Genomic DNA, 20,245 nt, shown 5'->3' on the forward strand with positions numbered 1-20,245 from the left:
CTTTCACCACATAGTGCCCAAATAACAGCAGACAACCATTCACGCTCACACTCATACCCCGGGGCAATTTAGAGTGTCCAATCAGCCTGTCACCGAAGCACCCAGAGAAAACCCACCCAGGCCCCGAGAGAACATGCAAACTCCACACATTTGGACCGAGCTGGATTTGAACCCATGTCTCCGCTGTGAGGCCGACGTGCTAACCACTCATCCACAGGACCACCCAGGTTATTATTAATGCTTTTTTATGTGTCGCAGCTGTAGGTGCAGTAAAGGTTTTATAGCCATAAAATAGTTTATATATATACATATGAATATATATATTTTCAAAATATATATATATATATATATCAGTCCATCTGTCAAGACTAGAATCACACAAGACCAGCGATACGTGATGGAATCAAGACCAGACGCAGTATTTGTACAATGAAAAAGTTCTCTTTCAAAACATAAGAGTTTGTCTATGATAATGTAGTGCCACAATGTCACAATACAAGTAAAACACACTAATTGTGGGAAATGTCTTTTCAAACAATATTGGAACAACACAAAGCTTGTTTTGTGAATCAAATCGGCATAATAGATGTACAAAAACAAAGAAAAACTAGAGCAGACACAAGTTGTGTCTGGCCTGTACAAAACAACAAAATATCAAATGGCTATATATTAACATGAAAAGAAAATCAAAGTTACGCTGCTGTGATAGCATTCAAATTACAAAATGATGCCAATAGTCACATTCAAAGAACTATAGCACCCAGGCATGTTGAAAATTCTGAATTATTGTCACGGAAATATAGTCACTAAAATTAAAGCAGGTTGGCATGCATCTACCAACAAAGCCCTCCATGTAGTCATGAAGGCCATTCTTGAGCTGAGAGACCAGACTCGTATTGTGCCCTGCACATAAACCCAATGCCGCACACAAATCCAAGAAATCGATCGTGCTATGAAATATATTCTCTTATTGCCGTGTATAAAAATAAGTCAGTCTTCCTGTTCCCGCATTGATTTGAACTTGATTCTTCTGTAACATGCACCACTAGCCAGCAGCCGAGCATTGTTCTTGCCACATACACAAGCTAAAACTATTCAAAAAATACGCAACTGAGGTCCATTCTGGGGGGTCTAAAGTGCATCGCGTGCCATTCGTTTCCAAGTCATCCATGGGGAGCATCTAATGGGCCCGAGGCTCGTCTCTCAGCTCAGTCGTCGCAAGACATTTTAAGGGACGGACAGAAAGACGGACGGAAGCTAAAATAAAAAGGCGCCTTTTCCTTTCTCACTTCTCCCGTCATTTGCAGTACATCCACAGAGGCACTCTTAGGGTGATGGCCATTTTTTTCCAAGTGCCTCTGTGAGTTCATGCCAGATATAATTCTTCTTTGGATTGTCATCAGAATGCATTTGTAGCCATCCTTTCGCAGTCGATTGCTTTGATTCAGATTTTATTGTCAGGATTTCCCTTACTGTCAATTCAGTATGATAGGCGTCCTCTTTATAAAAAGAGACGTTACGTCAAAACCAGTGAAAAGGAAGGACGGCGTGCTGCATTTCATTCGTAAACATCTATACTCGTGCTAATCTGGCATCTCACAGAGGCACTTATTGCTACAGCTAAGCCGCACAACTAAAGGACTTGGTGCGCCAACTTTTACACTCTGTATCTTTTTCCTAAATTGGCCATAAATGTGACATACGTTAGCCACAATGATTGGACAATATTCTGCCAAAGAATATCGAAGACAGAGCAAACACTTGGGATATAAATGTGGGGACAAGCACACGGACGAGGGAAGTCAACCGTCTTCGGTGCCGTTGACGTCGGTGTGACTTGATGTATTTTCAACACTGATTTGCTACCGATACGCTGTCCGTGGTTTCTTCTGAATGCCCTCGAGTTCAAGTCCAAAAAAAGATGATGTCATCACTTGACGTTACACCAGAAATTGGACTCACTCGTTGATGTTATTATACACAAGCACACTAGTCCCCAAGCTGAAGTCTTCATGGTTGTACTTTTTGGGGGGGCAGCTCAAAACCCCCATTTTTTTTTTCTGCCGGAGTCCCTCCTTTGGGTGTGCTTGAATAAAAATGTGCTGGAAAGGGTTGTCTTCTTGTTTTACCCCATTTGTGCCGACAGGAAATTTGAAATGACATGCGTGTTGGCATGTGCTTTTCCGTATCCAGTTAGTTTCTCAGTGGACAAGTGATGTGAAGCTGTGCCATGATGCAAAAAAACACAGTGAGGCAGTAAAGACTGCATGTGTGAACGTGCCCATGTTCCGGCCGTTGACACTGTTATGGAGTTCCTACGAGAGGCGTGTGACCTCTTCGCCTGCTCCTTAGTCTTTTCTCATTTTCTTTAGTTCGGTTCATCAAGTTTGTGAAAGTCACGCTCTTCCGAGAGCCCCTCGCTCGATCTAGACGAAGGCCTCGATCTTGTTGGCGTTTTCCATCTTGACGAAGATCTTTGGGTCGTCGTCGCGCTCGTCCCTGAGACGCTGAAGGTGTCGGCTGTGACACAGCAGGTAGACGGGCAGGCAGAATCCCAGCATGCTCAGCGCCAAAAGGCCCACATTCACCTGAAAATACACAAGGGTGATGCTGTCAACATTGACTGCTGAGGAGCACGATGAGACCGCTTCTTCATGTCCATGGGTTGGTTTGCTTACCCATAAGGGGTCTCCCTCCAGGGGTCCCACCATGGCCATGAATAAAGGCTGCTGGAGTAGGGCAAATAGAGCGCTGATCAGAGACTGCATGCCTGTCAGGCTGCCAAATTGAGAGGACGGATATCTGTAGGGAAAGAAAGAAGAATAAAATAGTTTTGTTTTTGTTTTTTGGTCAAAAAATTGATTCCTGTCTGTATTTCCTTGTTTTCCACTAATCACAGATCATTTGATTAAAAGGGCCAATAGGAATCCCCTTTTTTAAACTCTGATGATATGTCAATTTACAAAAGGTTCATCTTATTTTGGTCTTTTTTGCAAATCGACAACAATATTTTGGTGATATATCAACAATTTTTTTTTCTGTGATTTTTTACTCTAATAAAATGATTGATTCCAGAATCCAAATTGTGGACATTGGGGTTATTGATGTAAGATATCATTCACTTACACAGCAGCATAGAGGCCTCCAACTGCAGAGTGGATGAATCCTCTGACAATTGTATGCAGGATGAAAGACAAAATCTAAAAACAAAGAAAAGACCAATTTTCCGTTAACATCAGGTCAGTTGTTGAAACAGTTTCCATGCAGGAGATTATTTAATCCATAAAAACCTAAGAAAAATGTGGATCCTTGTAGGGTGGGAGGAGTTTTAGGCTTAGCAGTGACTTTTCAAACACTGGCCAGTATTTATTCGGTATTTCAAAAACTTTTAAAAGGCTTTTTTAAAATGTCATTTTAGGACATGTAAATGTATTCAAAAACTTAACTCTTTACTATTTTGTATGCATTGTAAAAATGTCCTCCTGTCTGTAATGACACGTTTAATCCACTCGATGTCACTATATAACTACCAAGCGATCTATCCATCTTTGTTACGTGCAGAACATATGTTCCATGAACCAAATTATAGTAGCAGCTGGTCAACATGAAAAAGTAAAGTTAAGCATTTACAGCCCATCTTGTGTCCCCAGTTAAAAGTTTACAACATTTTCAGGCGAGCATGTCTGCGGGAAATGACAAAAACAATTCTATTTAACACGTGTTTGTCTTTCTTACCTGTAGAGGAAGGCTAGGCATGATGCAAGTGACCCCAAAGCACACCAGGAGTAAGTTGGTGAAAATGAAGGCCCGTGTAGAGTTGATTATCTTCTGAATCTTTTTGTCTTGTCGACGAGGCTGGCCGGGCTCCCTGATGGTGTAGATTGAGGCAAGTTTGATTTTGATTTCCACAAAACTATCAAAGAGTGTCAAAAAAAATAAGATGCCTCCATTATATCTCACCTCACAATACTCTTGTCATTTTCATCCTCGCATTCTTTCAGTTTCCAGTCCATAACGTAGCCAATAACCGGGGAGGTCGCCAGACACAACAGTTGAAGTACACCGAAGATGGATGTGTATGTGCTGACTGAGAGATAGACAACAGAGGCGTACAAAGTTATAACAGTGTAATGGTCTTAAACCATTCCAAGCACCTCAAAGTATTCAACATTTGACTGGAAAAGAGCTCTCATGGCTTTTAAGGTATGATCACATGTTTTTTTTTAGTTAGACGTGCTTTCACAGCATTTAGTTGGCTGAGGCAGGGAAGTGAAAAGCACTAGTGTTAGGTTTTTGTAATGGTTGGCTGGAAGTTTCTTACCCACTTGCATCCTTTCCACTGCAACAGGAAGGCAGCACGACAGGACAAGATGACAAAAGCAAGAGACGGACAGAAGAGCAAACAATGAGGGGGGGGTTAACCAGAAGCAACAGTCTAGCTGCCTGAGAGAGAAGATTGTTAGGCGTTAGCACAGGCCACGGAAAGTTATTTGAACATCCAGCGCAAGACATTTAAGGAGTTAGTCAGCAGCACCGTCAAGCTAGGTGAAAACATGAGTGCGTACGCACCCGTGCTGAGGTCTCCTTCCGTCAGTGACTCCAGGATGGTGTTCATGGCTCCCATGTAGAAGATGAGGCGCAGTTGGGTGACACACATGGTGATGACGCTCAGGAGAAAGATGGGGCTCAACACACTCCTCATGAATGACTGAGCTGCGCAGGAAAACGACAGAGGACGCGTCAGATCTCATCTCTGTCATTTTTTTTTATATCTGCTAATATCTACACTCCTAACTCAGGATACATGCTTTCCAAAATAATCTCACTTTACATCTTAACCCTTATAGAGAACTCATAACATACCTGTCAACCTCTGCCGATAACTGCCCTTATAAATAATTATGATTCCCCTTACAAACCCCCAAAAAACCTTACAAACACCGTACGACTCGTACAGTGTTTGTAAGTTTTTTGGGGGGTTTGTAAGGGGAATCATAATCATTTATAAGGGCAGTTATCGGCAGAGGTTGACAGGTATGTCATATACTCTTTGGCTGTCACTGATGGTGCTAGATGTCCAATCCATTTTGTGTGGATGCTTTTATAAGCGTCCTCTGATTAATTGGTGACTAGTCTGTCAACTTGTAACTCGAAATGAATTGTACGTCAATGGAATGGAAAGATGTCAGTCCTCCCAGTTTAACTGAATTAGGCATCTATCATTGTCAATCCCAGTTAATACTATGACATTTCAAAATAAAAGTCAGAAATATCATTTAAAAAAGCATGGTGAACTATTAAGAAACTATTATAGGCAATTTTGTACTGTTGCACTTAAAGAGCTCCTCTGTTTTGTGTATACAAAAGGTCTCTATGGCAGCATCAAAAGTGGACAACTATGGATCAAGTGTTTTATTCTGAGTTGAAATTGTCATACTACTTTGTGTACATTTTTATGCTTTTGTTTGTATGCACATAACAATTACTTTTTGTAAAGAACATATCACGTCCTCTGACTGTAGAATATCTGAAAGCTTTTGTCCAGTGTGTTTACACACAGCAGACAGAACGTATTCATAGATCTGAATTTGATTTGTGCGTGTGCATATTCTCCTAGATGGATTTTAGAATGTTGGTAAAGGCCACACCACAATTAAATGGATTGTTGCGCGACTGAATGAAAAGTCAGAAGACAAGGAGCACTTTTGTTGTTGAGCTGCAAGCGCCTCTCGTCAATGCAGTAGCCACTTGGCAATTTCAAAATAGTCTAAAATGGCGTCTTTGGAGTTTATACAAAAATGACTTTTTTTAACCATTAAATGTTTCTTTAAATACAGCTCTTTTCTATCATGCTGGGCATCATTTGGGTTACAAATGAGCTGGTGTTGAGCCCAAGTGTGGCGAAGTACACCCTTGACTAGTCACCAATTAATCAGAGGATGCTTATAAAAGCATCCACACTCTCAAACCTAAAGGTAATTTAAAGTCTTCAATGAACCTGATGGTTTTCGAATATTTCTTTCATCACAATTTTTATTGTGGGCTATTATTCATATAAATGATTTTTTTTATCCTTTACAATTGTGTATTCATATTAATAAATTAAAATAAACAACCCTTATTTATAAATCATTCCATGGTATTTAAATGAGTGTCTTATAAAGAGTTACGGCATACATGCTAACCACTAATAATTCACAGTGCTGGAGTTTTTTTTTAACCACATCCGCAATTTTAGACTTACCTTGTTTTTGGGGCTTGCAGGTGACTTGCAGGTCCACAGTAGACAGGCACATCTTGCTAGCATCTTGAGAAGCCAGGTCTTTGGACGGCTGGTACTGTTGCTTTGCTGAGTTGCTTACACTCAGCCGGCGCCCAACGGTGGTCACCTGCCTGTAAAACTGCTTCCCTGTGATCTTGTGGTCAAATCCAAGCCAGCTGAACTTTATCTTCACTCTGTGGGATTTGTACCAATGAGATAATGTTAAATATAATTGTATCAGGGAGATAAATCTCCAGGAACAGCTAAATGAGACAATGGATCAAGGTGGATTTTATAGTTTTAGACTCTTTCCTGTTTTTTGGGCCTTGACAGAGTTGCACTGAGATTAAATGGGCAGATGCAACACAGACCCTATAGACGTTCAAATATGAATAACCGCTGTAAAATGATCATAATAGCTGCTTTCCAAAAGCATAGCAACTAGACCCTAATCTGTTCTGACATGGACATGTTCAGAGAGTTTCGAATCAGGCCATTCATCTCATAAAATGTCTTTTAGACGACAGCTGGGGTCACAAATGTGCTTTTGCATAAGGGTGTGTCATGTTTCTTACGTGAAGTCCATGTCCTCTGGGCCTGGGAAGGGTTCTAGAGGCCAGTTGATGAAGCAGTTGAGGAAAACCAGGCCAGCGCAAGCAGCCCAAACCAGCAAGATCGAGATGAAGGTAGCGCCTAGATCATAGATCACCTGAATGAAGGGGAAAAAAACAAGCATTAATCATACACTTACATCAACCAAAACAAGGTGTGCCATTCCAGGTCTATCTGAATATGTATGTATTGTATTCACAGATTATGTGGTAGTGATGATTATATTAAAACCCCTCCCACTCCAAAAAGGACTGGATGTCAATAACTGAAATGTATTACTTTGGAAATGTGATTGCATTAGAACTTCATTAATAGCCTTAGTTACCTTAATGCCGGGGAAAGTAACAGCCGAGGAGGCATAAGAGCCAATCATCAAGGCGATGAAGGTCGATCTGAGGTCTCCGAACATGTTGGGAAGCTGCCGAATAAACAAGAACAAGCAGAAAATATTATTGTAAGTGTGAGGAAAACGTATAAATAAAAGTGCAGTATAATTGATCCACTAATAACAATTTAAATTCAAATGGGAAACAAAATAATAGAGCTTTCTATCACAAGAGCGTCATTTCTGATTTTTAGTTATCCTATAGTATATGTAGGATTTTTGGTCTTACTGGTATGAGACCGACTAACTTTTCGCTTTCCTCAGGAAACACAAACTCATAAAAAGAGCAGTAAACTTGTCCTGCTGCTTAACATCATTTATCAGTAGAAGGCACATCCTCATGAAGTATCTGCTGTGTTGAGCAATAATTTTTAGCAACGTTTTCTGTCAGCCTTTATATCACTACAGAGAGACTAGGTCTTGCTCTTGCATAATGCCCTTTTGCACACAGTCCTTACTTCAAATATGCTTGAAAATAAACAACACTCTTGACTAAAGTCAAAACAAGTGTCTGAAGGGGGAACACATTCCAGTTTGTTGCCTATAAGGCAGTGGGACAGGTAGCCACATGCACTTGTTTCAAGGACCCTTGCCGTTCATAAATAGCAAAGCTATTGGCAAAAAAACTCATTCTTTCATTGCCTTAGAATATTATTTTAGTTTATCACAACACTCCAAAGATTACTCTGACGATTTATACAATTTTCATTGTGTTAATGGCTCTGTAGTGGAATCTTTAAAATAAATAAATTGGGGAACAACCAGGGGATAAGATACAAAACCTTTGGCCTGGTTTGTGAAGAGCCACACAAACAGATTTCTTAGGGTGTTTGAGGAGGTTAGCACAATAGCGTCATTTCAAAATGGTCTGATATGACCACGAAGGCAGTCTTGCTTCCTTAATTCCTCCCTTTGTCACATTTCGATACAGTCTGCGGCGCAGTCCATACTACTTATTGCACAATTTAAGACACATTGTTCAGGATGTGGGAAGAAAATGTTGCCATCATTTTATTATGAGTTGCTTAGGTCATCATCACAGTTTAGGGGATTTTAAAGGGGACATACAATGATATTTTAATCATTGGTCAATTGATTAATTAAAAAAAAAAACATCTATTAGGTAGCAAAGATAACAAACCCCTAGCCTAATACTTTAAAGTTTAATTAGTGGCATATAAGAGTAAAATATCTCATTGAAACTCAAGATGCCAAAATATAAAACAAACTTGGGCGACAAGTTTTTTTCAATTGAACCAAATCCTGTTGCAACCGGCTTTAATTTCTGTGAAGTGGGTGAAAACAACAAAATCACATGAGTGACCAGCCTGAGCAATGAAAAAAAATAAGGGGGTTGTGTTGCAGCATGTACAGACTGGATTCCACTCCTTGTGACGCGTGACAAGAGTTGTTTGCCACCCCATCTCGTTTACGGGCAGTAAATGAAACGAGAAGGCGCCCAGTTCTCATTGGGGTGGGGGAGTAATTCATAGTCGGGTGCTGACACAAACCATTTCCAAATTCCCATCTTAAACCAAAGGATGGAGTTATAATATGTCGAGCTATAGATTGCAGGGTACACGGTCGATTGGTCGCCGGTCTTTTGGTGGCCCGGAAGGTTATTGATAATTACCATTTAAAATTGTTGCTCAAATTCCCTAAATACAAACTGTGAATTACTATTTAGTCATACTTAATGCCCTAGTAATTATTAGGCTAAAGAAAAGCACCAAATTTCCCGGACTTTTATTGTTTTTTGCTGGAGAACTTGTTAAGACCCTGACTAACGTCGCTTCTTAAAGGGACAACGCATGTACACACAAACTCATATACACTCAGACGTCGGCTCAGTGAAACTGCTCATGGCCATTATTGGCTTTTATTGATGCGTAGACCGTGTTGTTTTACCTTGTTTTGTCGCCGGTCTTTTGGTCGCCCATTGTCGCGGTCCGGGCGACCAAAAGACCGCGACCAAAAGACCGGCGACCAATCGACCGCACACGAGATTGCAGAATAAACAAATGGACAGACACAGGATGAACTCAAATCATGGTTTTGTAGCAAACACAAGAATGCCTATTGCAATGAACTGGCCAAAATGTTGTTGAGTAACAATTTACTGATTGTCTAGATTAATTGTGATCTAGAGCACAAATGAATGCTAGAATGTGCATCTGACATGCAAACGATGACAGAACAGATAACCGGCGCTGCTAACCCACCTAGTATTGTCGTTACACCTTCCCTGAATAGCTCTTTTGTTAGCTCTGTGGTCACAGTGTATCCAAGCAGAGAGTGGAAGCTTACACATTGATGGACTCAATGTTTGGATAGCCATGTAAGATCTATATTAGTTCCCAAAAAGTCACATGCACGCTCCGATGGCTGGGTTTGGTTAGTGTCATGTGCAGATGGACATGGAGTGTCATAAAGAGTTCACCCTGCCACACAGGTATTTAACCCAAAGGTTTGTTTTTTTAATCTGTTTAAACATCAAAGCTACATTTGATGTTATCCTTGGCAACAGCAAACAATAATCTAGCTAATCTAGTCCATCAAAAATCATAATACTTACAGCAGGTTATTAGGATAATACCAAAAATGCAAAAGGACGCAAAAAATCAGTGCACTAACGAATTAAAGGTCATTTTATGTCTCTGGGTTCTCTTAAAAAAATCCTCTTGGGCCACTACCAAACTTAAATGACATTTAGACATTTAATTAAAAGATAAGTGACGACATGGACTTCACAATTACCTTCAATGGCCTATTAAAGTATACACTTTAGAACGGTGGTGTCATGCGCATTTTAATCGCTGGCACATAATTGTTAGTTTCCTAATAAGGGCCATTGTGATTGCAAAAAAATATAAATGGCCTGTACTCAAAATGTTAAATCACAGCTGTTTCCAAAGATACCAGTGGAAACCTTTTGAAAAAAATACTACTTGCCTTATCAGAATATTTTAAAAAATGAAAACAATCTACTTTTGGCGTATCCAAAAAAAGAAGTCAATGAATTATATGATTTGTTGTTGCAGACCACACACTAAAATTGATTAAAAGTTGAAGCAAAATTGTCCTTCCAAACATGAAGCATTGAATAATACTATACACAGCCTAAGCCACTCTCGTTTTGGAACGAAATAGATTGTGCAAGATTTGAATTGGTGTCTAGTTACAAATTTCCCTTCAATCTGCAAACGTCAGCAATCGTTTTGCAACGATGGGAAAGAATGCGTGCTGAGCTTTGAAAATGCATCATGCGCATCACAAAAGAGCGATGGCGAAATGACCAAACGCCTGTCAATGCAGCAGGCAGCTTGAAACAGGAAACAAGGAGCAAGGCCTTTTGGGGGGAAAGAGGGAAATGAAAAAAGGAAGACACTTTGCTGCAGCCAGTGGAAACTCTGCTGCTTGCCAACGCGCCATCGAGAACCAGCTCTGACCGGTCCGAGCCTGACGCACAACATTCGTCTTTGTTCCATCCGTCATAAAGTGCAGTCAGCTGAGCCGAAAGATCAGCAAACACCAGCAGACTGGCAATCGCCCCGACATCACGTTTCACTCCAATGGGGAGTCTAATGTTTGAGCGGTGATATGATTTAGGCCGATCCCATTGCGAGAGAGTTCTTCTCCTTAGAAGGAAAGGGACATCCACGAGTGCGATTCAGAGCCCCTCCAGTTTGGCAGCCAGCGCAAAGCCACAACCAATGGTGTGGTGTGGCATTACTTGCCAAAGTAGCACTTATCCACCAAGTCTCATCTCCATGAGGCTCATATCAGTGACTGCTGCTCTATCTGGCCAGGGCAATTTCAAATGACCACGCACATTTGCAGCAGGCACTGTCCTTTAATCTAGGCTGGGCAGCAATGAAAAAAAAACAGCTGTTCTCACTCACGCTGCAATTCCTCCTTTCAACTAGGTAATGGCACATGCCCAAAGGGAAGATCATTTGAATAGTGATCGTATTAGTTGCACCTCAGTACAAGTCGAACCAGCCAAAAAAAATGCACAATGAAGAAGAAAAAATATATAAGTTGATATTTAAGTGTACACTTTTTGGATAAACCAAGAAAAAAACTATTATAGTAAAAATAAAATGAAGAGCAACAGGCTAAATTGGTGTCTGTTAATCTTTAGACACATTTATTGTTAATTTGAAATGTTGAAAGTTATTCAGATATACCGAAAACAACACAAATAACTACGTTGAGAGCACGCTTAGTGTCCATCATTTGCCAGTCAATGTTGAAAAAAACAAAAAAACAAAGTATATAAATGGCCCCTGAGTAGAAGTCACAGGCTAAGCCAACAATGAAAAATTTGCGACCTGAAGTCCAAAGAAATACGAAGAAAAATGCCTCAGAGTTGATAAAACAAACTCAGGAAGTTTAAGAGGTTCCAACACGTGCCAAAAGAGAATACGGGGGAGTTTCGTAAAGCATTTAAAGGTACTTTTCGTACTCAAAGGTCTCTCAGGTAAATCAAGAGTTGCACATAGGTAAACAAAGTGAATGAAGAACTTCAGATGAGGAAGGAGAAACAACAACAAAAAACATGTAGAACATGTTTTTTTATGGGGGGGCGGGGGTTTGCTTCTTTTCACCCTTGTTTTCACTCCCATCTTTCTTGGAACAATTTTTACATGTATTTGAGAAGGGAGCATCATAAAAACATAAGCCGTGGGGATCTGTAACTTAAACGGCTAAAAGTTTGAGCTATTGTTTAAAAACACATGTCCAAACCGCTAATTGTATTGCACGCAGTTTTGACAGTCTGAAGCAAAAAGGCCCGCTTGAAACCCGAGACGAACCAAACAACCTCCGACTAAAGACTGGTACAAGTAAAGGGGGGGGTCAGAACTTGCACAGCAACCTCAACAGAGGGCGAACAGTGGGTGGGGCGACGTATACATACACACTCCCTTACTTCCCTTATGGTGGCTTCCTGTTTATTTCAGCAGCGAGGTTTGTGCTGGGACTGTGCAAGCCCCCCCCGTGCGCGTGCTAATCTGTATCGTGTGCACAGACTGCTGGCCGTTCCAACACACACTGCTGTAAAGTACAGTATGTACTCTTTTTGTGATGAAATATTCATGAGCCGAAGGTCTTTTTTTTGACTTGCAGACAGCAGCCGAGTAGCAGTGAATAATAGATTAGACTTGCTTCTTTCTATTCGGCTCTCACATGGCCGCTCCTGTGATGCAGCACTTTTATCTCGCCGATGAGCTCACCCTGAACCACACTTGCTTTTCTGATTCACTCCCTTTTTTCTGCTTTATACAGAGCTCCCTAAAAAGCTTCAACCTATATAAAACATACGGGCATCTTGCACCCAAATCAAAAGGGTCTTTTGTGATTTATCTGCAACATTGGCATGTAAAGTGTTGCCAAAAGTTTGTGGAGTTTTTACTAATGGTTTAACTCGGATGTTATGTTCTTTCTGCAGTATATTGTTGGAACAAAATGTTGAGTGAAAAGCAGTGCAATTAATTACAATTAATCGAGATCACTGTTTTTAGAATATCGATTAATACACGTGTCAAAGTGGCGGCCAGGGGGCCAAATCTGGCCCGCCGCATCATTTTGTGTGGCCCGGGAAAGTAAATCATGAGTGCCGTCTTTCTGTTTTAGGATCAAATTAAAATGAAGAGTATAGATGTATATTAAATTTCCTGATTTTCCCCTTTTTAAATCAATAATTGTAATTTTTTAATCATTTTTTTCTGTGTTTTTAGTTCAGAAATCATTTTGTAAAATCTAAAAATATATTAAAAAAGCTAAAATAACATTGTAAAACTGAATATTCAGGGCTTTTAATCCAGTTCTTTTAATCCATTTATTTAAAAAAATCTAAATATTATATCTAAAATGGTCTGGCCCACATGAAATCGAGTTGACGTTAACGCGGCCCGCGAAACAACCCGAGTCTGACACCCCTGGATTAATACATTTGGGATGTGGGTTCCACTGCACATCTAATTGGACATTTCTCCAAACCGGGGGACTGAGTGATTGCTTAATGCTTCAGTAAGAGATGAATATGAAATGAGCATCTAAACTTTAATGGCGGGTGAGAGAGGGAGTGTATCTATATCTCAAAAATTGGTGACAAGTTATTTTTTCTGTTGATCTTGGACAATTAGTCAAAATTATGTCAAATTGTTGGCATTCATTGGTTATCTCTTTCCTTTTCTAAAGAAGAACAAGGCATTTTTACGTCTGTTGTTTTGGGGCCATTTTTGTCCACGTTGTGACCTGACCAATCTTGTTTACATTTTTATGTCAGTCTTTAAAAAGATAATCATAGCTGTGCTCTTACCGTGAGAGAGGTAAAGGTCATGCACATTCCTCCGAATCCATTCATGGCCAAGGCAAAGAAAATCAAGATGGACAGATCTAAAGGAAAAAATAATGACAGACAGGTGAAGTGTTACCATAGTAGATACAAGTCAAATATAGGTATATGCTGTATGAGTTTTTGGACGTACTGTTGGGATCGCTGGCTCCATAGGCAATGAGGAGGCACGAGAAGGCAAAGCAGGCACTAGAAACAAAAAAGCAATAGGTGTTGATGTCATATAGAAACACTTGCGTCGAGTCCAACTCACCTGCCCAGAAGTCGTAGTTTCCGCGGTCCGTATTTGTCCATGACGATCCCCATGGGCAGGGTGATAGCAGATAACAAGAAGGAGCCCACAGTGAAGGCTAAGTTCAGCATCTCGTCTTGGTCCTTGCAGATTTGCCAGCCATTCATCTCCAGGTACTCCTCACCATCAGGGGCCACCATGTTGGATGTGTTGGAGAGACTGACGTTGGAGCTGTTGTTGTCTTCGTGGAGGGAAAACAAGAAATTTGATAGAAAAATGTGAATACTTCATCACTGTTGTGCTGGTTGTTTGTGAAAACCCCAAAAAACGTTATCTATTTTTATCATTATTATGGAACCATGTCTATAAAAGCATCCTGCCTCCCTCCCTTGAGAGATGTCGCTGATAAAAAAAAAAAAATTAAAAGCCCTGTAAGTCAACGGTTACGTCAACATGCAGTGGGCAAAACAACAAGTGAGAGTCAACAAGCTCCCGGAATGGTGAATCTCTGCACTGTGGAAGAACACTCCCCGCCTGCTTCTCAGTAGCAGGATCAACACTCAACATGTGCATTCTATTTTTGTTCATCTGTCCTAGTGGACCGCATCAACGGACTGATGCACCAACCAGTGAGGGCTGACGCAGGAAAACAACCCATTCACCTTGTTCTGTTTGGACTCAAACTGTCAGAAAAACAAAACAGAAGGACTCGGCATATTGCACGTTTAACACCATGAAGCAAAGGGGTATAAACAACTTTGTCGACCAAATGTTTTCTTCAGCTATGCGGTCCATAATATTCAAAGCAAAAGAAATTATACCTCTGAACTTCTAATTCTTTAAAAAAAAGTCTTCAATGACGTTAACAATTGCTTTTTAGAAATGTGAGAAATTATTGTCTATATTTCAATGCTGCTTGCAGTTACTACACTGTAAAAAATAAAACTTTATGTTAGAGTTGCTCAATTTAAAGATTTTAAGTAGACATGACTTCTATACATATACTAATATATTAAGTTATCTTGAGTAATGTGTTGTTTTAAGTATTGTGTATTTATATTGTGAATTTGGTTAAATTAGTTGAATTGACTTGCATGATGAAGTTTGTGGGCCATACTTAACTAATTTATCTAAACAGAATTGGAAATTGTAATTTGTTTTAACTCAACCTTGGCCTTCAAAAGAACCATGTTGGCACGTAGGCAGTTTATCAAGGCGGTGTTGTCCAAACTACTTAAGTAAGGTCTAACTAAGTATTTAAAGGGTTGGACTTTTACCATTTACTTGTTTTGCCCCTAAAAAACTTCAAAAAAAAAATCATAAAATTGATCTAATTTGAGCTTCTGCCAACTACGTTTTACACTTTGATACAGAACACTACGAATATTACCGACTAACGTGCATATTAATCTGAAATGAACAAAAAAACGCTGTTAATTCAATCCTCAATCGGAGAGACACAATTAAAAAAAATGCTGACTCGCCAAAAAGCTATTTCCGTTAAATTTGCATCTATTGTTAGAACACCTTTCATGTAATATTTGGACAGGCTGAGGGTAAAAACATGTGTGCGATACCCTCCGCTGCGTGAATGTCAAGTGTCGACTCAAAGCATCACCATGCAGAGAGCCTTTTGCCCTCAAAGGCAGCTGAATACTCAAGTGACTACAATAAATCATTGGACGCATAGCCCTGAACACACACAGAGAATTGCAAAGACACTTTCTGGAGTGTGTCAACTTGAGATCGTTTAAGGGAGTTTCTAAGCCATTAAAAGGAAATTCCAGCTCCCACCTTTACTGCCCATACATCCTTTACACGTGACTCCAATAAAAATACAACTGCAGAGAGTTACTATCGTTCAAATTGAAGGTTTGTTACTGAGAATCTAGCCATTGTTGTGCAAATGCTATGGAATTGAAAGACGTTCAGACCGCGCAAACAATGAATAGTTTCAATGGGAACGTGATACTTTAGCGACTTCCACACCCCTTTGGGACTAACAGACAGGAGTCAGCATTTAGTTAAAGCCGAAGTCAGACAAGAAGCTACGGTTTCATCTAAATGGCGAGATTGACTTTAGTGTTGCTAAAGATAAACGTGGTCGTTTATCCTGACCTAATTATTTAGTCTACTATACAACAGCTGATTAAAGCCTGCAGAAGATGTCAAATAGGCAAGACAGGACCTAGAGAAAACACTTTAAATCCAATTAAAAGCAAGCTTTTTTCCCCAATCCATCACAAAGGTTAACTCAACCCCACTGATGAGATTTTTACGCTATGATAACAATCACATGCAATTTCTCATGTCCAATCCATATGAATAAATGAAGCTCCCACCATGGCTTTCATCACTTACCCTACAAAGAGAGTAAAATATGATTGCTCTAATGAAAGGCCTTATTCAGCATCACTATACGTAGTTATTAACTAGTTGGCAAAGCAAGCGTCTCACAAATATCTGCTGACGATGATTCACTGTTGTCGACTTGCTTTATCTGACGTACATTTCTGCACAGGACAAAGAATAGCAAACACTTCTTTTTTTTTTATTAAGGAGTTCTCCCCTCCAACATGTGACCATAGTGGGCTGAGGAAAGAATCTGCCAGGCTAATCTGATCTGTACTTTTAGTGTTAGAGCACGTGCACAAGCTATGCAATTTTGAGCCTGGTCATAAAAGTTGTTCTGCCCTCCTCCAAAAAATCCACAACTTTTTCATATCAACTACTTTCTGCCCAGAAATGACCATTGATTTATTGTGTATGCTTTAATCCAGTGACTCAGTAAAAGAGCCACTTTAACAAACTATTCATCAATCTAAGACCTTTAGGAAAGTCATACAATGATTCAGAGAAAAAATAATATAAATACAAGATTAAAATTGAACTATTACAAGGTTAAAATCATAAACGCTAAAATTTATAGATTATACTATTGCAAGATTCAAATTGTGAAACAGTCATTTTGTTGCTTGTTTTTCTCAAACATGAACCAGATGTTGTTTGGTTTCTAGGACATCAACTTTTGGCAACGTAAAGTCTGTGAGCACATTTTTTTTGCGTAATATTGGGAGATTTAAGTCATATATGGCGAAAAGTCATAAAAATACGCAATTTTTTGGAATAATTTTGGAAGTTTATGTGATTCCTGCTGATGAAACTTTGATGACAATAACTATTGTTAATATAGGCGACATAGCTTTAAATTAAAAGATTTTCAGATGGTGGTTTCCCTTGAGATTTTTTCAATGCAAAAAGTGAGCCACCGCTCAAAAAAGGTTGGGAAACACTGCTATAGGAGGATCTGCATGGAAAAAACTGAGCTGCAAAAAGATCTGTAAACACTTAAGATCAAACTTGGTTTCACTGCATAACTCATGATAATTCGAAGGCCCAAATTTTTATGACTTTTGAGGCAGATGTTCCAGAAATAATTGGGTTATTTCCAATTTATAACACGCTTAAAAGGTTTTCGACTAAGACTGAATACTTCTGTTTATTAAGTAAAAGAATATGGGCAAGTTTGCACAAAACTAGACATACCTGGTCGTTTGCACATGTAGGAATAGAATCCCTCTGACTTGAGCATGATGAGTAGCGATCCCCAACCAAGCAGCACGGCAGAGAAAAGCAGGTTCTCAATGACGGCCGTCACCGCCATCCACCAACGGCGGGCGAAGGCCGTGGCCAAGGTAGGAGCCATCGTAGCTGAGGGAGGGATGCTTCAATTGTCTGCCAGGAGAGGTGAACAGGAGGCTAGATGTGCCTGAATGTAAAGACATGGGAAAACAAAGTTAAAATCCCCAATAAAAAAAGATCCATCACTACAAACAATAATTCCCGCCTTTACAGAATTGGACAAATAATTTTTACAAGGCCGTAATTGCCTTCACTCTTGAGGTCCTTGGAGTCAGAACCTTTTATGGCGCCATGGTGTCCCTGTTTTATTTCACTGTCTGCTGGGGAGGAGGCAGCAGCAAGAGCTAAAAAGAGACATCACCCGAGTGGTGACGAACGCTATCTCTGTCTCGGACTGCCAAAAGGACACCGTAAAGGAGGTGATGACCAAACTTTATTCTAAAGGAGACATTAGTACTGTCTTGCTGCCCATCTTAACACATAACAGTATTGTCAAAAGGAAATATCTGCATAGCCTGTATGAGTACTCGAGGAAAGGTGTCACCACCTTGAGAACAGAAATCTGTACAGTTTGTTCTAAGAGGCTGCTGGATTTGAACATTAGAGGTGCTTTGTGAAAATGGTCATGACTCATCTTAGTGCCTTTGTCCTTCTGATGTGCGGATAACAAAACACAGCTGAGCCCTGTGGGCGTGTACACCCGTCCATGCACGCAAGCAGACGTCCCCCGCCCCGGTAGACATCTGATTGGTGCATTAGGGAAGAGCTCTTCGACAATTGGCTCGTACTGACATAGGAAACGGGGCATCTGCACGTGAGGATGCGGTACTTAATGATTAAAGAGTATTTTTTTTAAATATATTTATACATACACTTTGAGAGCATATTTTACCTATGTGCAAAATCATCTGAAATGCAACACTTGAATCCTCCAAATCCAATTTTTTGAGTTTATAATAAGTTTGTAAAATATAGTTTAATATTGTTGACTTTGGGTGGCCAATTTGTCATCCCAACAACAACAGTATTTAAAATATTAGTTAAATAAAGACATTTAACGTCAAAATATTTTTTTAACATGCACGCTTATGTGTTCTGGCTGGACCATGTCCATGTTAGAGAACCTTTTCGTGTTGATGGTCAAAATACCGTTAGTCCTTGAATGCAACACCAGCTTCATCCGGTTCGAACCAGCGCGGCGCGAGATATTTATTCGGGTGCTTGCCTTGAAATGGACACCTTTTCATCACATGTATTAAAAGTACACAACGTAAACACCGTTACAAGGACGTTGTCTGCGTCTAAACGAGATAATCAGGATTGCAAATATAATCTCACCATATCCAGTATCGGATGCATTTAAGCTCTCGGGCTCTAAAATGTTTTCATGTACTTAACAAGACAGAATGAAAAGTGTCGACTCACGAATTAGCACATGTTGTACCATCCTTTTTTTGTTTTTCATAAATCTAATATAAATCAGTCTACACAAACGACCAAGTGATGTCTCGGCTCTACGATAAGATCGTTTTAAGGTTTAGCAACAACATCATCACTGACAATAAAGGCAAAGTCAGAACGACAAAACTGGTCTGAACTGGAAAGCCTGTAACCCCCCTCCTTACAGGCTATACAATATTTGCGTCTTCGCGACTTCGCTTTAAAAAGTCTAGTAATTACACTTCCGCTTACAAAATAAAACAAAGCGTTCTCTATCCGATTCCAAGTATTTTAAAAACATGCAATGCAGTTTGTGTGAATTTGTTTAAAAAAACACAAGAGAAAAAGAGACATCATATATGAATCCTAACAAAGTAAATATTTATTGTTCTTTTTACACGATGCTAACTTTTATGTCGACACATTTATATTATCCGGATTTGGACATCGTGTTCCCGAGTCACTTGACACACCAGTGCATCACAAAGTAGCGCTCAGGTGTTCGGAACAATATCAGTACTACAACAAAAGTACCCTAATGTAGCCGAACAAAACTAATCATGAAATATAGTGAAACATTAAATAATAAATTATACTTTTAATCCATGCAGCAGGAGGAAATATAATTGATTGTCGGGAGATATGAAGACTTAACAATGCCATGCAAAAAAAGGTAGTGTGACCTTCATTGCATAGGAAAAATCATTCGTATGCGTTATAGTTACTGTCATGGCGGTGTATATAAGAAGATAGTTAATTAAAATAGCACAACTCCGTTCCAGCCTCTTCGCTAGAGAAAGATGCGGCGTGCATGAGTCAGAGCATCATCAACTCACCTGAGTATGCGCGTCTTCAGGGACCGAGAGAGGACACGTCGTTCAGTCTGGCTCGTCTTTTCACGTCAAGTTGTCCTTCGACAAGTCGCTTGAGTTCCAAGTTGTCACGTAGGACTTGCGTGGTCCTTCTTTTAGTGACTTTCTCCATTGCCTTGTCATTGACGACATTTTATAGCGGCCGCAGAGGCGATGCACAAACAACGTTGCGTTCCCATTGGCTGACGGCTGGGCTAATAGGCAGACCTCAGCCAATCAGAGAGCATCACTCCTCCACGTGCTTTGTTTCTCAACTGGAGCGTTAGTGTTGCCAGAATAAGATTTTTGAGTACGTAAACATCACTTGATAGCTGATGGACAGTGTTTTTTAAAACTATACACTTCTTATTGACAATACTTCATTTCAACGTGATTACTATGTAATAACCAGAAACGCAAGGCAGACAATAATGTTGAATGTTGACACGCTTTCGCATGA

The 20,245-nt window shown here is 39.9% G+C and overlaps 1 protein-coding gene across 3 annotated transcripts; it reads right to left on the reverse strand.

Annotated features, from left to right (window-relative positions):
• Positions 1-421: 421 nt before the first annotated feature.
• Positions 422-19,971, reverse strand: LOC144083455 (large neutral amino acids transporter small subunit 4-like). 3 transcript variants are annotated; one of them, XM_077611324.1, is made up of 15 exons: positions 19,771-19,971; positions 17,399-17,621; positions 13,874-14,093; positions 13,754-13,809; positions 13,585-13,661; positions 7,200-7,292; positions 6,838-6,971; positions 6,245-6,456; positions 4,570-4,713; positions 4,322-4,339; positions 3,961-4,087; positions 3,736-3,868; positions 3,127-3,200; positions 2,679-2,802; positions 422-2,588 (listed from the first exon to the last, which is right to left on the reverse strand). In XM_077611324.1, the coding sequence occupies exons 2-15, from the start codon at positions 17,556-17,558 to the stop codon at positions 2,427-2,429; spliced, it is 1,734 nt and encodes a 577-aa protein (XP_077467450.1). In that variant the 5' UTR covers positions 17,559-17,621; positions 19,771-19,971; the 3' UTR covers positions 422-2,426. The 3 variants fall into 3 exon arrangements, with proteins under 3 accessions (XP_077467450.1, XP_077467451.1, XP_077467452.1); XM_077611325.1 differs by lacking the exon at positions 19,771-19,971 and adding an exon at positions 18,920-19,104; XM_077611326.1 differs by lacking the exon at positions 4,322-4,339.
• Between the last annotated feature and the right edge of the window lie 274 nt (positions 19,972-20,245).

The sequence above is a fragment of the Stigmatopora argus genome, chromosome 10 (assembly GCF_051989625.1).
Source record: "Stigmatopora argus isolate UIUO_Sarg chromosome 10, RoL_Sarg_1.0, whole genome shotgun sequence".
Taxonomy (NCBI): Eukaryota; Metazoa; Chordata; class Actinopteri; order Syngnathiformes; family Syngnathidae; genus Stigmatopora; species Stigmatopora argus.

What these genes read in the sequence shown, in the direction of transcription:
- LOC144083455 (XM_077611324.1), bottom strand. Translation starts at nt 17,558, where the DNA reads ATGGCTCCTACCTTGGCCACGGCCTTCGCCCGCCGTTGGTGGATGGCG. An exon ending in CTACATGTGCAAACGACCAG is followed by an intron (nt 14,094 to 17,398) that starts GTATGTCTAGTT and finishes CCCTCCACGAAG; the next exon opens with ACAACAACAGCTCCAACGTC. An exon ending in AATGACAAGAGTATTGTGAG is followed by an intron (nt 3,869 to 3,960) that starts GTGAGATATAAT and finishes CTACACCATCAG; the next exon opens with GGAGCCCGGCCAGCCTCGTC.